At 41.9% G+C, this 18,168-nt stretch overlaps 1 protein-coding gene across 6 annotated transcripts in view; it reads left to right on the forward strand.

The window, feature by feature from the left end:
• TRMT1L (tRNA methyltransferase 1L) overlaps nucleotides 1-18,168 on the forward strand; it is a 23,298-nt gene continuing 5,130 nt past the window's right edge. The window contains exons 1-17 of one of the 6 annotated variants that reach the window (XM_081914854.1): nucleotides 324-625; nucleotides 1,694-1,837; nucleotides 3,267-3,377; nucleotides 3,943-4,059; nucleotides 4,386-4,450; nucleotides 4,858-4,981; nucleotides 6,288-6,411; nucleotides 8,064-8,143; nucleotides 9,361-9,610; nucleotides 11,487-11,699; nucleotides 12,923-13,113; nucleotides 14,153-14,231; nucleotides 15,627-15,793; nucleotides 16,152-16,211; nucleotides 16,421-16,547; nucleotides 16,631-16,817; nucleotides 17,357-17,458. In XM_081914854.1, coding sequence (XP_081770980.1) covers nucleotides 562-625; nucleotides 1,694-1,837; nucleotides 3,267-3,377; nucleotides 3,943-4,059; nucleotides 4,386-4,450; nucleotides 4,858-4,981; nucleotides 6,288-6,411; nucleotides 8,064-8,143; nucleotides 9,361-9,610; nucleotides 11,487-11,699; nucleotides 12,923-13,113; nucleotides 14,153-14,231; nucleotides 15,627-15,793; nucleotides 16,152-16,211; nucleotides 16,421-16,547; nucleotides 16,631-16,817; nucleotides 17,357-17,374 — 2,121 coding nt within the window. In that variant the 5' untranslated portion in view covers nucleotides 324-561 and the 3' untranslated portion in view covers nucleotides 17,375-17,458. Of the gene's footprint in view, nucleotides 139-321; nucleotides 626-1,693; nucleotides 1,838-3,266; nucleotides 3,378-3,942; nucleotides 4,060-4,385; nucleotides 4,451-4,857; nucleotides 4,982-6,287; nucleotides 6,412-8,063; nucleotides 8,144-9,360; nucleotides 9,611-11,486; nucleotides 11,700-12,922; nucleotides 13,114-14,152; nucleotides 14,232-15,626; nucleotides 15,794-16,151; nucleotides 16,212-16,420; nucleotides 16,548-16,630; nucleotides 17,459-18,168 lie in introns of those variants that run through there. The other 5 variants (XM_081914850.1, XM_081914852.1, XM_081914849.1 and 2 more) reach the window with 5 other exon arrangements.

Raw genomic sequence — 18,168 nt, forward strand, 5'->3', positions numbered from 1 at the left:
TGCATCTTGGGTAAACCTATTTCTGAGGCGCTTGAGGCATTGGATTAGCCCGCGGGGCAACTTGGGTAACGTAGTTCTTAGGCACCTGAGGAGCGCGAGAGAGAGCGCGGGCGCGCAAGTATTTACATATTTATTTCGGTATTTACAATATTTCCATGGTATTACAATATTTATATACAATATTTACAGTATTTACAATATTTATATATTGCTGCCGCGGTGCGTCTTGGGTAACGTAGTTCTTAGGCATCTGAGGTGCGCGCGCGAGAGAGAGCGCACGCGTATTTACTTCGCGTCCATTGCTGCCCGCTGTGCATCATGGGTAACGCAGCTCTGAGGCGCGGGATTAGCCGCAGGGCCTCTTGGGTAATGTAGTTCTCAGTCCCTGAGGGCCCTTGGAGACGAGCTTGTTCACAACATTCTGACCCGAAACAGGAGTCATCTGAGGGGCCACGTCCCGTGAATAAGGCGCGGCCCGTGCTTGCCGGAGGAAAAGGCCGAGGGAGCCGCCGAGTTAAGTGGGTTCGCTCTCCCCCCTTCCTCACCGCCGCTGTGTGGAAAATGGCGGCCGAGGGAGCGCTGTTGCCCCCGCCGCCCGCCAAGGAGGGAGAACCTGAGGCGCTCAGTAAGGAAGGGGGCGGTTTCAGTAACTGTCAGATGGGCGAGGGGTTGTTGTGGTTGTTGTTGTTGTCTTGAAGTTGGGGCTGCGGGGTTGGACTTGTGGTGGGTTCTCCCTCCTTCGGTCCGTTTTGAAGGAAGCTTCTAATCTCAGAGGGTCGCGTTCAGACGTTACGTGTTCAGGTCGGTGTTTCACTCTCATGCCTGAGGTGACGCCTGGTGTTAGAAACTCCAAGATTCATCATTCGCTCGCCAAATGCTCCTTCAGCATATCCACATGTGCTAACACAAAAAAAGTGGAAGATATTTAAAAGAGAATAAATATCCGCTTTACAGGAGACCTTCCATGCATGTCAGTGGAGGGAGCAAAACTGGTCACCTTCCTGGTTCGGGGGGACACTTTTTATATTAAAAAATAGTACTTTTATAGCAAAAGCATGGAAGTTCCCTTGCCTTAATCACACACACACACGACTTTAGCCATTCAGGTCCCTGATCCAGGCACATTTTTACATGGGAGGAAGCCCAATTGAACCTGGTTGGGATTTACTTCCCAACAGAAGGCATCCTCCAGGGTTGGAAACAATCTTCTTCTTTTCCAAATAGTGCCCAGATTGCTGCTTTTGTTCCTTCTATATTGTATTTTGTTGTACCATTTAAATGGATTATTTTTACAGAATTTCCTTTATGACTTCATTAGTTTAAACTGAATAGCTTTTGCAGCCAATTTCACACTGCAGTTACAGTGGCAAATAGAACCCTGCTTAATGGTAACTTTGCTACTAGTCAGTGCTAATGTAATAGTGGGGGAAATTTGCATCCAAGTAGGGAGAAGCTGGGGTAAGAGGTAGAAGTACATTTTCCTTTTCCTGCTTTCTTAAGCTTGGTTAGAAGCATAAAGTGTAATGTCAGCACAAATCTGTTATTTCCGATAGGCCTGGCGTAGAAAATCCTACTTTCTTTTGTCAAAGATTTGTTTTTTCCCATTGTATATAGCTGTAATAATGTGTTTGAAACAGCTACTAATGCAGCTAATTAAAATGCATTGTAACTATAGTTTTTTGCCTTTCTCTAGATAGCATTGAAATGGAAAGCCTCAGGGCAGATGTGGAAATATCTGAAGAAGAAGTAAAAGGCAAAAAGGAAGAAACAGAGCAAGTGTCTATAAAAGAGCCTAACAACAGTAACCTATTGGATGCATCATCTGACTCTCAAAGAGGTTTGCTAACATAATGCTGGAATCCTTGTACAGGCGTACCTTGGCTCTTGAACAGAATGCGTTCCTGGAGTGCAATCGACTCCCAGAACCATTCAAAAACCAAAGCGCATCCTGCAGCCAATCAGAAGCAGCGCCGGACGTTTGGCTTCTGAAAATTATTCGAAAACCGGAACACTCACTTCCGGCTTTCAATAATTCGGGAGCTGATTTGGTGAAGGGCCAAGGCATTTGAGATCCAAGGTACGACTGTAGTATGTAGGGGATGTGTACATGCTCTAGAAAATCAGTCTGCAGCTCCATCCTTCCAATAATTCCCTCAAAGATAGATAAATAAATATAAATAAATAAATAGCTATTCTCTCCTTGGATTCTTTGGGTACATCCTCCAGGTGGGAATAGTCAGAGATGTTATACTTCTAATCAAAAGTGCCACTTTCTCTTTTGTAAGTGTTTAAACGTCGCTTTCAAGACTTCAAGCCAAAGCATCAAAGAGGAGTTTGGTTATGAACACAGTGAGACTTATTCCCAATTAAACATGCATAGGATTCCACAGTAGAAGTGATGTGTTCAGTACCAAAGATTCCAGATTCCCTAAGAAAGGACAGCATAGTTTGGTGCAAAAAGAGGCTAATATTTGTTTTTGGCATTTCTGAAATGTTTTTCTTTCTGTAAGAAATACACTTTGGGCTTTCAAATTTCTGTGGTACCCTATGCAACGCCAAAATCTGCCCCACACGTCATCACCTCTCACTTTCTGTTGTTTATCATTGTTGCAGCCCCCTCTCAGCTCAGCATCCAGTGTGGGCAAACCAGTCATGCTCCCCTACATCTGCCTCTGAAAGATATGCACAAAATACGTAATATAGACAGAATGAGAATTAGTACTGAATCATGCAGTTAAGCTATTTTGTGAATAATTAGGAAACCAAGTATTTTTTTAAAAAAATAATGGGTAAGAAAATAAAAAGTAGATTTTATAGGAATAGCTTTGGCACCATCATTCTGTTTTGTACAGGAGCAGAGAAAGTTTACAGTGACAACTTTTAATTCCTATCCTTTTCCTATCCTATTCCTATTTAGCTTATTGTGTAAATGTTCTCAGTTTATATTAGTATGCAAGTGGAGGATAGATAGAGTCGGTGCTTTTTTTCTTAAAAAAATGTTTAGGGGTACTCTCACTTTGACTCATGAAAATCACCATTTCATAGTTCAAATCGGGGGAAATAAATACAGTAAATGGACAAAAGCACAAAGATTCACAAAATGTTTGGGGGTATGCGTAACCCTGTGTACCTCCCAGAAAAAGCACTGGATATAGTGATGTGGGACACAAAGTTTTGAGAAAGAGCTGTTATGGTGGCATTTGGTTGTAAATTACTATATAACAAAGGATATCTACTGACAAATCCATGTAATTGTTTTGTTCCAGAGAAGCATATTTCAATTCAAAGAACACTTGCCGATTTAGAAAAACTGGCTGACCTGCAGGAAGGTTGTCTAATTTCAGCTGCTTCCCAGAATGCAGATCACTCTGTGGCAGGTATTTAAACTAGCTCCAGAGCTAGGCATTGCATGGCTGAAAGATAATGCTCCTAGTGTTAGATGAAAGAGAACATATTGTTTAAGTGCTTGCAGATAAATGGATTCTTTGAAAGAGCAAGATAGGTGGATATAATTCCACGCATAGTGCTTGGGCGGGGGTCTCTAGAGCCACAGCAAGAGCTGTAATTCTCCAATGGTTTGACTTTACCTCTGAAGGCACACTCTTTCCATTGTGTCCCAAGAGAGATGGATGCCAACCAACCAACAAACTTGGGGGTGGGATTACATCTGCAGCTCTATCCTTGCTATTGGCTATCCAAGCCAAGATATCCACTCAAGCTAACTTCACAAAGGAAAGTGGGAGGGAAGCAAGTGACAATGGTGCAGGAGTCCTCAACGAATTTCAGTTCCTTTGTAGTCTTAAATTGTTTGCAACAGTGCTGAGCTGTGCAGTTACTTGGCAGTGTCTTTGAATGGTCAATAGTGGTGTATATTTGCTATCATATTTTCAAATCAATGGATGGGTTATTGTGTCTCTATTATTTTCATCTAATTTGAATTAGGAGTTGGCAAGAAGTCTTGTCCACTGTGCCCTGAAGAGAAGTTCAAAGCTTGTTATAGTCACAAGCTCCATCGCCACCTACAGAATCTCCACTGGAAAGTGTCTGTTGAATTTGAAGGTAAAAATGGCTAAAATGCCATTGTTGATGTCAACACAATTCAGTGTCTTAGGTGGCACCTTTTAGTTCTTTGTTTAAACCTTGCCCAGCAGTTCAAGTTCTATGAGAAAGCTTACAGCCACAAGGAAACTCCTCATAAATTATGCCATATTTAAAGTTCAAGCTTAACAGATCAATCTGATTCATGTTGCAAAAAATACTTGTTTGCAGAAGTAGCTGTGGATAATTTGCAATGAGGGTGCACCAACAGAACTGGCTGTCTTTGCCTTACTTGTTTGGTGTATATATCAAATTGTGAGACTACCAATGTCCTCTCTGTATTCTAGGCTACAGAATGTGCATCTGTCACTTACCTTGCCGCCCCGTGAAACCAAATGTTCCTGCAGACCAGGTAATTGCTATATAAATGGCTATTATTTTGAAAAGCAGAAAATGTTATCAATTGTTCCACATCTGATACTGTTACTGAGGATCCGAATGGGTTGGGTTATGACCCTCGTCTTAAATATAATATTTATAGTGGATTTCTTTTTGGTCTGGCAGCATGCTTATTTATTTATTATTATATATAAATAATTTTATAAGAGGAAGCTAAAATTTAATACATTACATAAAGGCTGCATTTGAACATTAAGCTTTGTTGCTGAATTGTAAACTGCATCCTTCGTGGTATCAACTATAACTGGTTTATATGGGTTTTTACTGTTGTTGTCTTAAGTATTATAAGATATGGTATTATATTAATATTAAAATGATTTTTCTAATCAACTTTAACTATGCATGCAATGTGTGTTGTAGATAAAAATGGAAGCCCACTATCACTGCATTATCTGTTCGGCAACTATTACCCGAAGGACAGATATGATAGGGCATATTAAACGTCATGTGAATAAAGGAGAAACTGAATCAAGGTTTATGCCAGGTAAGTATTTAAACATCTTTGTTTTTACTGCATGAAGATACTGTATTTTTATCACTGGCTATTATAGATAGAATAAATGATGAAATTAGAATAGGTGACAGTGTATTTGTTTGAGTTTGTATTCCTTTCTAACTCACAAGGAATTAAAGCTACTTTAAAGAACCCAGATTTGTTGCTAGTACCATTTAAAGGGATTTTTTTTTTTACAGAACTTCCTTTATTAATCTAAACTGTCATGAATTTTTGACATTGGTGCATGTATTATTACCAAATTGTTCCCAAATTGCTTCTTTTGTTTATTCCATATTGTATTTTATTGTATTACAGTTTGTATTCAATAAAATTGTACGGCACAGTAGAACAGAGCAAAAACAAAACAAACCCCTAAATGTAAAACAAGATTACATATCTTTGGCTTTATTAGTCATGGCAAAAGAAATATTATACATAGTTCATAGTTCCTAGCCAATTTCTTGTCTGCCAACAAAGCTTATGTCCCTAGGTTAGTGGTGGGGAACCTTTTTGACCCGGAGAGGCAGATTCTTATCTGACTTTACCCTGCTGGCCAACTTTGACAGGTTAGTGGAAAAACTCATCTGAAGTCAGCTGGCTGCCAGGCTCTTGGGAAGTACAGTCAGACCTTGGATCTCAAACGCCTTGGCTCCTGAACAATCAAAACCCGGAAGTGAGTGTTCCGGTTTTCGAACGATTTTCAGAAGCCAAATGTCCGGCGAAGCTTCCGATTGGCTGCAGGAGCAATTGGGAGCTGCACCTTGGTTTTCGAACAGTTCTGAGAGTCAAATGGACTCCTGAAACGCATTCTGTTCGAGAAACAAGGTACCACTGTACTGCATAAAATGCTTTGTGAGCTCTGTGCTCAGCGTTTTTCTCTTTAATACAACAGCACTGAGGCAGTTTCTCAGCATAAATTAGATTTTCCAAGTGTTCTGAAAATTAATTATTATTGTTAAGATGTCTTTTATTTAATAACTGTCATATTTTGTGTTAACAGTACTGTGGATCTAATGATTTTGGTGGATCCTGAACATTACAGACCCAGTTCAAACATTGTTTGAGGCTTCACAAGCCTTACGAAGCTGAGAAAAAGCACTGAAGCCAAACATTCCTTCCTTTGGGTTCTGGTTTAAAGCCTAGATTCTGGCTTGTTATTAAGTCTGAGCTCCTCTTTACATCCAAATGGGATGTTAATAAACATCTGATTCATAGTTTATGAAGCCTTGAGTGATGGTCTAAATTAAGCTATAGTCTCTCTAACACTCTCTTTCATTCTGAAAATTATTTTTAGCCCCTGCTCCCAAATCTACATATGAAATACTAAAAGAAGCAGATACAGATGTGCAAGTCCTTCCTAATTATTCCACACCACAGAAAACTGATTCTTATTTTAATCCTAAAATGAAACTTAACAGGTAAGAAATTTGAGGATTATTATGGAGGGGATTAAAAAAAATTCATTTATATTTTTTCATATTAACAGAAACTAGTACATGGTGGATATTTCTGTGGCACAGGTGAAATATATGGATTAACCAAGCCAAGCACGTGAAGCCCATGGCTGCAGTGTGATTCGAACCAAGACAGAAATCGAGTGTGATTCATTTTACTTGCTGGAACATAAAAGTACTGAGAAGTTTAAGTCCTACCCAAAATATCATGATTGTGCAGTTTCCAAATCTGCCAAAACAACAAGAATGCAAATTTCAGGGGGGTGGGGAACATTTGGATCTTACCTATTGTTTGAGCTGGGTGTCCACCAGTATGCGGATGATACCCAGCTCTACCTCTCCTATAGATTGGAACCAGTGAAGGCAGTGAATGTCCTGTATGAGTGTCTGGAGGCGGTTGGAGAATGGATGGCGACTAACAGATTGAGGTTGAATCCTGACAAGACAGAAGTACCTTTCTTGGAGGACAGGGGGCGGGCGGGTGTGAGGGACTCCCTGGTCCTGAATGGGGTAACTGTGCCCCTGAAGGACCAGGTGCAGAGCCTGGGAGTCATTTTGGACTCACAGCTGTCCATGGAGGCGCAGGTCAATTCTGTGTCCAGAGCAGCTGTGTACCAGCTCCATCTGGTATGCCGGCTGAGACCCTACCTGCCTGTAGACTGTCTTGCCAGAGTAGTACATGCTCTGGATATCTCCTGCTTGGATTACTGCAATGTGCTCTACATGGGGCTACCTTTGAAGGTGCCTCGGAAACTACAACTAATCCAGAATTCGGCAGCTAGACTGGTGACTGGTAGTGGCCACCAATAACATATAGCAGAGGTGGCCAACTCCCAAGATACTGCAGTCTACTCTCAGAGTTAAAAACTGGCAGTGATCTACCCCCTTTTTTGGGAAGGAAAGCCCTGTTTTTTGGGGTTCAGGTCTTAAGTAGTTGTTGAGCTTTTTTTAGGAAGGTGGAAAGCCCCAATTTTGGGGGGGGCTGCAGGGCAAAAGCGTTGAGCTTTTTTTAGGGCAGCCAAAGTAGTTGGGCTTCTTTGGGGGAAGACCAGGATCTACCAGTGATCTGCCACAACCGTCCTGTTGGACGTGCCTGCCATATAGCACCAGTCCTAAAGGATCTTCACTGACTCCCAGTGTCAGTGTTGGCCTCAGCCCAGTATACCTGAAGGAGCATCACCACCTCCATCATTCAGCCTGGACATTGAGGTCCACTTCCAGGGGGCTTCTGGCAGTTCCCTCACTGCGAGAAGTAAAGTTACAGGGAACCAGGCAAAGGTCCTTCTCAGCAGTGGCACCCTCCCTGTGGAACGTCCTCCCATCAGATGTCGGGGGGGATAAAGAATTACACAACTTTTAGAAAATATCTGGAGGCAGCCCTGTTCAGGGAAGTTTTTAATGTCTGACATTTTATTATTTTTTATATTTTGCTGGAAGCCGTCCAGAGTGGCTCGGGAAACCCAGTCAGATGGGCGGGGTATAAACAATAAAATTATTATTACTGTTATCATTATTACTGTTTAATTTGAAGAAACTGTCCGGAAACTTACGAGAGGAAGAATAAATTTGGAGTTTACATCTTTGCTTAAATTAAGATCACTTTTTTATTCTTTTAGGCAACTCGTAGTCTGTGCTCTAGCTGTTCTAGCAGAGGAACGGAAACCTCTGGAATGTCTGGATGCATTTGGAGCCACTGGTAGGGTGCTATTCTGTCCTTTGGTTCATGTGTTCCTTGTAAAGGGAAATTGCTGGAGAGTAAATCCTACTGAGGTCACTGGGATATACTATGCAAAAAACATGTTGATTACACCGTTGTTCTGTTAGTTGCTCTGGCATTCAGGAAAAGAAAAGAGGGGTTGTCAATTTTAGAAATAAATACTTTCTTGGAATAGAATTAGCAAACAATCATGTTGATTTGTTAGCCTTAAAGGTAAAGGTAAAGGTACCCCTGCCCGTACGGGCCAGTCTTGACAGACTCTGGGGTTGTGCGCCCATCTCACTTAAGAGGCCAGGGGCCAGCGCTGTCCGGAGACACTTCCGGGTCACATGGCCAGTGTGACATCGCTGCTCTGGCGAGCCAGAGCTGCACACGGAAACGCCGTTTACCTTCCCGCTAGTAAGCGGTCCCTATTTATCTACTTGCACCCGGAGGTGCTTTCAACTGCTAGGTTGGCAGGCGCTGGGACCGAGCAGCGGGAGCGCACCCCGCAGCAGGGATTCGAACCGCCGACCTTTCGATCAGCAAGTCCTAGGTGCTGAGGCTTTAACCCACAGCGCCACCTGTGTCCCTTTGTTAGCCTTAGTGAAAGCAATTATATATATATTTTTCAGTTAGGGATAATAATACCGTAATTTTTGCTCTATAAGGCTCACTTTTTCCTTCCTAAAAAGTAAGGGGAAATGTGGGTGCGTCTTATGGAGCGAATGCAGGCTGCGCAGCTATCCCAGAAGCCAGAACAGCAAGAGGGATTGCTGCTTTCACTGCGCAGTGATCCCTCTTGCTGCTCTGGCTTCTGAGATTCAGAATTATTTTTTTCTTGTTTTCCTCCTCCAAAAACGAAGCGTGTCTTGTGGTCTGGTGTGTCTTATAGAGTGAAAAATACGGTAATTTAATTTGCATTGTGTATATTAAGAACATTAGCATGTTTCTATGCAGTATGCTCCACACGAGCAAACTCTTACTTTATTGCATGCATCTAACTGTACACAAGTAACCGCCAGTCTACACACGGGTTGTGTTCCAGGTCATCATGCGTGACAGCAGAGCGTGCATAAGCCCATTACTGCCTGCCCCCCCCCCCATTATTCCCCCTTTTCTGGCGACTTCTGAGTCGCCATGATGTGCATGTTCATGCTCATGAGTCAATTGGACACATGTAAATCAGTCACTGCCTTTACATCTCTTGCTTCCAGGTATAATGGGATTACAGTGGGCAAAGCATCTTGGAAACTCCGTGAAGGTCACAATTAATGACTACAATGAAAATTCTGTAAGAATGATACAGGAGAACTGTCACTTAAATAAAATGAAAGTGGTGATGAACTTCAAAGAGGAGGAATACTGTGATGAAACAATAGAAGAAGGGGAGGAAAACTTGCCTGCCATTGAGGTGACAAAAATGGATGCCAATGTCATCATGCACTTGAGAGCATTTGATTTTATGTAAGTGGCATTTGCTGTTGGATCAGAACCTACCCCCACCCCCAACACCTAGGGTTTGGTAAGTGGAGACGAGATCAAGTGCGGCACAATCGAAACAATAGCACTGTGCAAAGTGCAAGACTTGTCAATATAAAATCAACCTAAATTGATGTTTCATGGCATCTCCTGTTTACTCTTCAGCCCTGATGACATTTTGTATATGCCCTTATATATTTTCATACATTTATATTCTGCTTTCCTTCCCTCATGGAAGTTAAAGCACTGACTCAGATCTGCTTAGCTTCCATAAGGTGGTGGCCTCAGCTGCTTCCAGACCAGTGCAATAATCTCAGCTGGAGCTGCTTCAACAGCATGTTGCTCCATGTAATGTATTATTCGGATATATTATTAATATTGTAAAATTAATTAAGCAAAACTTTATGAGCCTTCTTAATATCTAAAAATGAAAGCAACTTTGTTGTCCAAACTTTTAAAGCAGGGTCTAATCTGTAATAGAATTGTACTGCAACTAGGATGTTGCTTCATTTATACCATTTTTATCCCAGTCTACCTTCTGCCTATCCATACACCATTAGGCACTGTGCACCTGTGGTTTTAGTCAAAATAAGTGGGGATTCTTACAAGAGCTACTGGCTAGAAAAATATTAGTTCACAGTACTGCACAGTTGTCATTTATATATATGCAAATAAATGATTACTTTGCTTAAGATATATTAATGTTTACTTGCAACTTTAGGACTTGGGTGGGCAGCTTGCAGAAGCATCCTCAGCCTTTCATTTTCTGTTTGTGAGCCATTTGCAGAGTGGTTTTTTGCTCAGCTGCATATTCATATGTTTTTTCTCAAGAAACTGTACCCTTTACCAATCCTGTTATCACTGGATAACACATAGTGGTGAGTAAAATCATACCAATGCTTCAGCAGAGTGTTCCAAGTCACCAAAGCTACACCCTTGTGCTGGAGACAATTATGTGGAATATTTAGCAAGGTTCACGTGCCAGTCTTGTAACATACATTATTGCAATTTCCCTATAAAAATCCCATCTCCCTTGCTTATCAGGCATGCACACGGTTGCAAAAATCCCAGTGCCCAGAAGCCACTTACACCTTAAAAATAGGCATCTGGAGGGGGAGAAGAAAGAGCAACACAGAGTGCCTCCCTCACTACTGAATAACTGCAATCAACAGCCACTCATAAGAGAAAGGATTTCAAGCTGGTGCTACCACTGCCTGGTAGACTCCAACTCTGGCACCTTTTAGTTAAAGCCTTGTCTAGGGTAGGGATGGGGAACGTGTGGACACCAATTCCCCTCCTTCCTTCCCCTATTGGTCATGCATGCTGTGGCTGATAGGAGTTGGAGTTTGGCAACATCTAGAGGACCACAAATTCTCCATCCCCGGTCCTAGAGGGAAGGTGAGATAGGGAGACAAAGAAGCCACTGACACTGTTATTCCTCTTCTCAACAGTGCCTTTTGACCTCTATCCTTTCCTCCTTTCCTAGAAGATATGGCTAGTTCCTAAGTTTTACAAATAAATAATGATAATAAATTGTACCACGGGGCAAAGATGCTATTCGCTAACAATCCTTATCAAGTGGGGGTAGCTTAGTATTTCTTTAGATTTATAGTCTTGACTGAAACTACATATGTGAAACGTGGTCACAGCATAACCTACATTCTGTGTTATTTCTAACTTGAGCATGGATATGGCTTTTGAAAATCAGAAATATTTAAAGTGTAGTAGCTAAGTTGCAGCCCTAAGCAGGCTTACTTGGAAACTAGTTCTACTGAACACAGTGAAACCCTTTTTTCTGAGTAAACAAGATTAGGAATCTCTCTTTAATGTGTTTTTATCTCTCTCCTATTCCACTCTACAGACATCTGGACCCATTTGGGTCATCAGTGAACTATCTAGATGCAGCTTTCAGAAATGTAAGGAACCTTGGAATTGTGTCAGTGACATCAACAGATATCAGTTCTCTCTATTCAAAGGCACAGCATGTGGCCCAGCGTCACTATGGCTGCAACATTGTCAGGACGGAGTATTTCAAGGAACTAGCTGCTAGGATGGTGGTTGCTGCTGTGGCAAGGTACAATTAGTTTCTGAATTGTGGTCATCTCACATTTAAGTATAAGGGGGCTGTAGTCTCTCCCACCTAAAGTTGCTAATTGAAACTTTTAGTAGCAGCTGGGGGAAATTGGTTCTCTGCATCTTGCTTTCTGACAGCCTTCAGAAATTATATCTGGAAGCATGAATACTGTAAAGCAGATAATAAACAGCCCAAAGCAGAATTGTAAGCCTTGTAACTCACCCTGCTGAATGCCATATATTGTGATCTGCCAGATGTTTTGCTGCCTCCTTGTTTTTACAGAGGTCCATTGAACTCATAACCACCATAAGTGGCTGGTGACCTGAGCAATGAATTGCAAGTTGTGTGGACCTAGAGTACAACTGCACAATATACCTCCTTTGACTTGACTTCCTTAGGATGATTTGTGTGCACATCTTCCAGAAAACATCTTGCTCAAAAGCGTTAGTAAAAAGAATCTTCATTAGAGGATTTATTCCACTGCTCAGCAGGAACTGAAGCAAGTAACTGCAATCACCTCTGACTAGAACTAATTTGGAAATCTCAAATTCTTCAGAAGCAGATCCTAGAACTACATCGTTATGATAGATTTTTAGTCATGGGTGCAATTCCATGAAGGTCATTGCATAATTAAAAAGCAACGTGAACACTTTAGCTTGTTTGTTTTGTGTTTATCCTTAGCATTTTGTTAGCAAAGTGTATTAGCATTGAAATAAGACATTTAAGTGTAGGAGCCATGTCTGGAAATTAGTGGGGTCAATGGGCTGGGACTGTGAAATTTCACAGGATGCAAGAGGTACTCAGAAGTTAGAAGACCTTCCAGTGATCAAACTTGTGCATTAAGTAAGAAGACTTGACACATTCAATCATATATAGGTATACCTGAATGTGTGAGTTGTAAAATGGGGGTGGGGACATGGAAGTCCCTACCCTCCCAACTCCAGAGATCCGAAGATGGTTTTAATTGTGCCCAAGTGAATGTACTTAATCTCTCTGTGTGACAGGAATCTTGATAAGATAGATACGCTTTGATGAGTGAGATCCCTAAGTGTGGCTAATCGAACACGCTTAAAAACCCTTCTATTCAGACCTTCACACTAATTCCAGAAGGGTCTGAAGAGCAGCCTGCATGGCTAAGGATGTTGGGCATGTGTGCCGCTGCCTGAACACTGCTTTAGTCATCTTTCATGAACTGTGTTAGTCATGGTGAGTCTTTTTTGCAGAGCTGCCGCTCGATGCAACAAAGGCATTGAAGTTTTGCTCGCTGTGGCTCTCGAACATTTTGTCCTAGTGGAGGTGAGAGTATTGAGGGGGCCATCTCCTGCAGATGATACTGTGAAGAAAATCCGGTACCTGCTCCACTGTCAGTGGTGTGAAGAAAGGGTATTCAAGAAAGATGGCAACATGATAGAAGGTAATCGTATATGCTGTAACTTCATGTACCAGTGCTGTTCAGCTGGAGAAAACAAAACCTACACAATCCAGTGCTTATTTTCAAAAAGCTAAATTTTTCACTTAATTTCTTTGCTGTCAACCTAGCAGTTCGAAAGCACGTCAAAGTGCAAGTCGATAAATAGCTACCGCTCCGGCGGGAAGGTAAACGGCGTTTCCGTGCACTGCTCTGGTTCGCCAGAAACGGCTTAGTCATGCTGGCCACATGACCCGGAAGCTGTACACCGGCTTCCTCGGCCAATAAAGCGAGATGAGTGCCGCAACCCCAGAGTCGGTCATGACTGGACCTAATGGTCAGGGGCCCCTTTACCTTTAAGCTTAATTTATTTCAAATATTTGTACCCCGCCTTTGCGTCTACAGTCCAAGGCCACCAACAAAGAATTTTGCAGAGAGTAGACTTTCTGAAATCAATGATCCTAAGTGTGTCGTGTTTATTAATTTCAGTGGGTCTGCTCTGAGTGAAAACAAACTAAATGTGTATTCAAAACTGGCCAGAGGGCTTCTGTGAATGATCTTAATGCACTGGGAGGCTCATTTGGCACAATTTTACCCTCCAAAGTAGCCTGTGTGATTTATCATTCTCATCTAGCCTAAATAATCCAGGGAGTCAAGCCAAAAGCTCTGTTCAAGTCCAAGTCCAAAACTATCCACCATATTACACTCACTCTCTGGCTAGAAATCAACATCCTGAACTTATTATCTTTTGTGAAGTATAACACATAATTATTCCCCCCAAAAACAACAACAACAACAACAACAACAATTGACCCCATATTCTGGGCCACTGCACACAATTCTGAAATACAGTATCCTGACTCCTCCTAGGCCTAATAATAGCTACCATGTGAGTTATATTTAAATCACTGTGAAAAACAGTTTTCAAGCTTTATTTTTTAATGGACGTACCCTATTACCAAGTTTCCACCATGTTCATTGCTTTCTATACATACAAGTCTCCAACATTTGTTTAGATAATAAATGCCAATATTGTTTTCTACAGAGAACCCTTATCGGCAGCTCCCTTGTGACTGCCACAGCCGCATGACAGGCAAGACAGCAGTGGAACTTGGTCCTCTGTGGTATGTATTTTTCCAGATCCTCAGCTGGGTGCTGGCATTCCTATGGAAGCATCAGCAGCTATGAGATACTCTCTGGCCGCCCATGTCTTGGCAGGGTGAAGACAGTCTCAGAAATCAGTGCAGTGCAGGTGGCTGTGAAAGCAGTGATGTAGCTACAAGACCTCTCCCCTAATGTCAGACTAGGGAGAATCATACTGTTCTGTCCTCACTTTCAGGACAGTTCACTGTGACAAATATTGAGAAGGGTAGGAAATGAACAAACCATTTAATTTCTGTGTCCTATTGTAACTTGGCTTGCAGTAAATCTCACTGAACTTAGTAGGGCTTACTTCTGAATAGGCAGGTATGGGATAGAATCTTGAGGGGAGGGAGCCCATGTAATGTGTTATGTCTAACAAGTGCTTGCCGCTATCTAGATGTGATTCACCAAATCACTTTTAGAAAAGGCTAAGGGGAGGGGGAATGGCAGCACCAAATAAAAAAGGAGAAAGGCGAGACTCAGTGGTACTGAAGAATTATAGGAAACATTTAATCAAATTAACGTATTTGGCAGAAGTCTTCTCTGAGGACACTGAAATTAGCCAACTTTATTATTCAAACAAGATAAAAATATTCAGAACTAATTACAGCGGTACCTTGGTTCTTGAACTTAATCCATTCTGGGAGTCCGTTCAACTCCCGAAATGGTTCGAAAACCAAGGCACGGCTTCTGATTGGCTACAGGAGCTTCCTGCACTCAATTGGAAGCCGTGTAAGCCATGTTGGATGTTCAGCTTCCAAAAAACGTTTGCAAACCACATCACTCATTTCCGGGTTTGCGGCGTTGGGGAGCCAAGCTGTTCAAGTATCAAGGTACCACTGTATATGAAATAGACATAGTAGTTTTAATGAGACCGAACTCATACATTCAATTTGCATTAGGAATTACATTATAGGTTGTTATTCTTTCAGTGCCCGAAAGTAGGTTTTCACCAAAAGCATTGGGCAAGTTACTGCTTTAGCAAGTTCCCAGTTATTATTTGAGCTGAAGAGTTGCCAGCCTCTTGGGGCCCCACAGGCCCATTTGCAGCCTGGAGAAAAGAGTTGTGTGCATGACACACATACTTAAGTAAATTCTAGTACTGATTTAAATGCTTTCTCAAAATTTAATTATTAATGGAATGGAACCAGAAGTCCCCAAAGTGCAGCTGATCTTTGGCCTGAGTCCTGCCCTACTGGGGCTCTGGGCTAGTTGCTATGCAGACATGGAACAGATTTTAAAACAGGAACAAAATCAGCTAACAGGGCTGTGTTTTTCTTCCACTGTGATGTTGCTCTCCTGCTTTTAAAGGAACGGAAGTTCTGCTTTTGAAATAAATTCATCTAGGTAGATAATATAATTCTGTTATCCTGCAGGTCAGGATCCCTCTTCAACACTGGATTTCTCAGAAGAATGTTGTTTGAAGCAGTTCAGTATGGTTTAGAAGACATCCAGACTCTTCTAAAAACACTAATATGTGAAGCAGAGTGCACAATTCTCAAGCAGTTTTCAATCCATGGTCCTACCAGCCAGAACAAACAAGGTAAGAAGACAAGTGAAAGGTTTTACAAACATTGATAGGCAAAAGGGGCACTCCAGGCAGCAATTGTGAATTGTAGTGGTGACTTGCTTTTTTAGTAAAAAAATTTAAAGGGGGATCGCTAACTCAGTGTCAGAAAAGTGTGATCAAAATACAGATAAGACCTTGAGATTTCAACATGTGCCATGCTACTCAAATGAAAGCATCAAAGCCATGGTAACCATCAGTAATTTGAACTAAACCTTTTTGCTAGAGCAGTAACATTCCACTCATTTCCCCTTTGATAGCCATTTGCTCACAAATTAACTTGTTTTTTCCCCTTTAATGACTTCAGTGTAAATCTGATTTCTTTTCTTTTTAGAAGAATGTGGTGTGTTTATTAAGACACCAGATACCGCAGCAGATTACTACGTTGTACATGGTAGGTCCCTGTCAATCTAGCATAGTATGTGGAACCAAAGAGGAGTTCTTACTATAGTCATTTATTAAGCAAACCAGTTCTTAAATGTAAATTTATGAAATGTGAAGATTTCCCACTGTAAGATAAAGCTAAGTCACACTGGTCAGATTAGCTGGATTTTAGAGGCTTGTGTGTGTGTTTCTTATCCTTAAGTTACTCTTATATTCCAGGAAAAAGAAAAAATAATGAAAACAGCCAAAATGGAACAAAGCGCCAGAAATCAGAAAGCAATGCTGAGCACCCTGCCTTTTATTACAATATTCACAGGCACAGCATTAAAGGAATGAACATGCCAAAGTAAGCAACCTGTTGTGTTTTAAACGTATCTGATTGAAAGGAGGAAAAAGGCATTGATTTTGTGCATTCATTTTTCTCCCCAGGTTAAATAAGTTCTTGCATTATCTATCTCAAGCTGGCTATCGAGTAAGCCGGACTCATTTTGATCCGATGGGTGTTCGAACGAATGCCCCCCTGGTGCAGTTTAAATCTATCCTTGTGAAGTACAGTACACCCACATATATGGGAGCGCAATCGGAGGGCTCTCTACAGGCTTCTGACGAGTCTCAGGTAGGAGCTGATGGTGACTTTGCCGAAGAAAGCACATAAAGAGAGCCAGTGTGGTGTAGTGGTTAAGAGCGGTGGACTCGCAATCTGGTGAACCGGGTTCACGTCTCCGCTCCTCCACATGCAGCTGCTGGGTGACCTTGGGCTAGTCACACTTCTCTCAGCCCCACTCACCTCACAGAGTGTTTGTTGTGGGGGAGGAAGGGAAAGGAGAATGTAAGCCGCTTTGAGACTCCTTCGGGCAGTGATAAAGCGGGATATCAAATCCAAACTCGTCTTCTAAAGTAACCTCTGCAAAAATGGTCGTATTTGAAGATTTGTGTTATAAATGAACCAACAGTCTCCTTAAGATGTAGTATTTTGTTTGTGACCCCTCAGGTTTTTTTACCTGTTTCAGGACACTTTTAGAAGACCATTGAAGAGCACCTGTGCTCCTATTAATATCACAATTCAGCTACAAAGTTTATTTATATGTTAATGCATGCTATAAGGTTATCCTACAGTGACCACAAACTTCCGTCTCCTTTTAATTCCTTCTTCAGATCTATAATATTTCCTAAGAGGAGAACACAGCTGGGAGCTGAGGGGGACTGAGGGTGTGGGTGCAAGCATTACCAGCGTCTTTTAATAAAGTGTTCTGTTCAGCTGTGACTGAAAGCCCCTCATTTGATATGCCTTTGAGAAGCTTAAAGGTAACAAAGGAAAGGTGGCTGAACAAGCCAAGATTGGGTATATTCCTAGAAAGGCAGATATTGAATACCCATACAAACCACAACATCATATCTAAACACTTTTCACTACCAAACTCCAACTTCCTCATCACAAGACCATCCATGTTAAATTGTCAATCTATTTTACAGTTCATATGAATAACTCCCTTTAAAAGTATAATTGAGTAGGGTGACTGTGCCCCACTGCTCACTCCCTGCCAGAATGGAAGGGGGGCATAAACTGGAGATTGTTTTGCAGTAGTTTACCCCATCCTCTCAGTGCCTCTGTGGCAACCCCCTTTTCCTCCTGCTAGGAATCTGTGCTTTCCCCATACTTGCCATTCTAGAATTGGCCTGCCGCTTAGACATGCTGGATTTTAAAAAACGTAATTTATCTCCAAACCCATGAAATAAGAGGGAAAGCTCCACCCTGACACCTGGTGCTTCCCATCCCTGCCCATTTTCTTAACTCATTTGCAGCACTCTCTTCTTCCCACCCCACAAGTTTTCACGTTGTGGGACTCACCCAGCGGCTGCTTCCTTTCTCATTTCCAACCCAAGAACCCAGAGATCTAGACAGTGAGCTTCTTTCTCCTTGGCCTTTTGTCTCACAGCACCAAAGCTCCCCACCCACTGGTGGTGTT

The sequence above is a fragment of the Podarcis melisellensis genome, assembly GCF_964234715.1.
Source record: "Podarcis melisellensis genome assembly, chromosome: 6".
Classification (NCBI taxonomy): Eukaryota; Metazoa; Chordata; class Lepidosauria; order Squamata; family Lacertidae; genus Podarcis; species Podarcis melisellensis.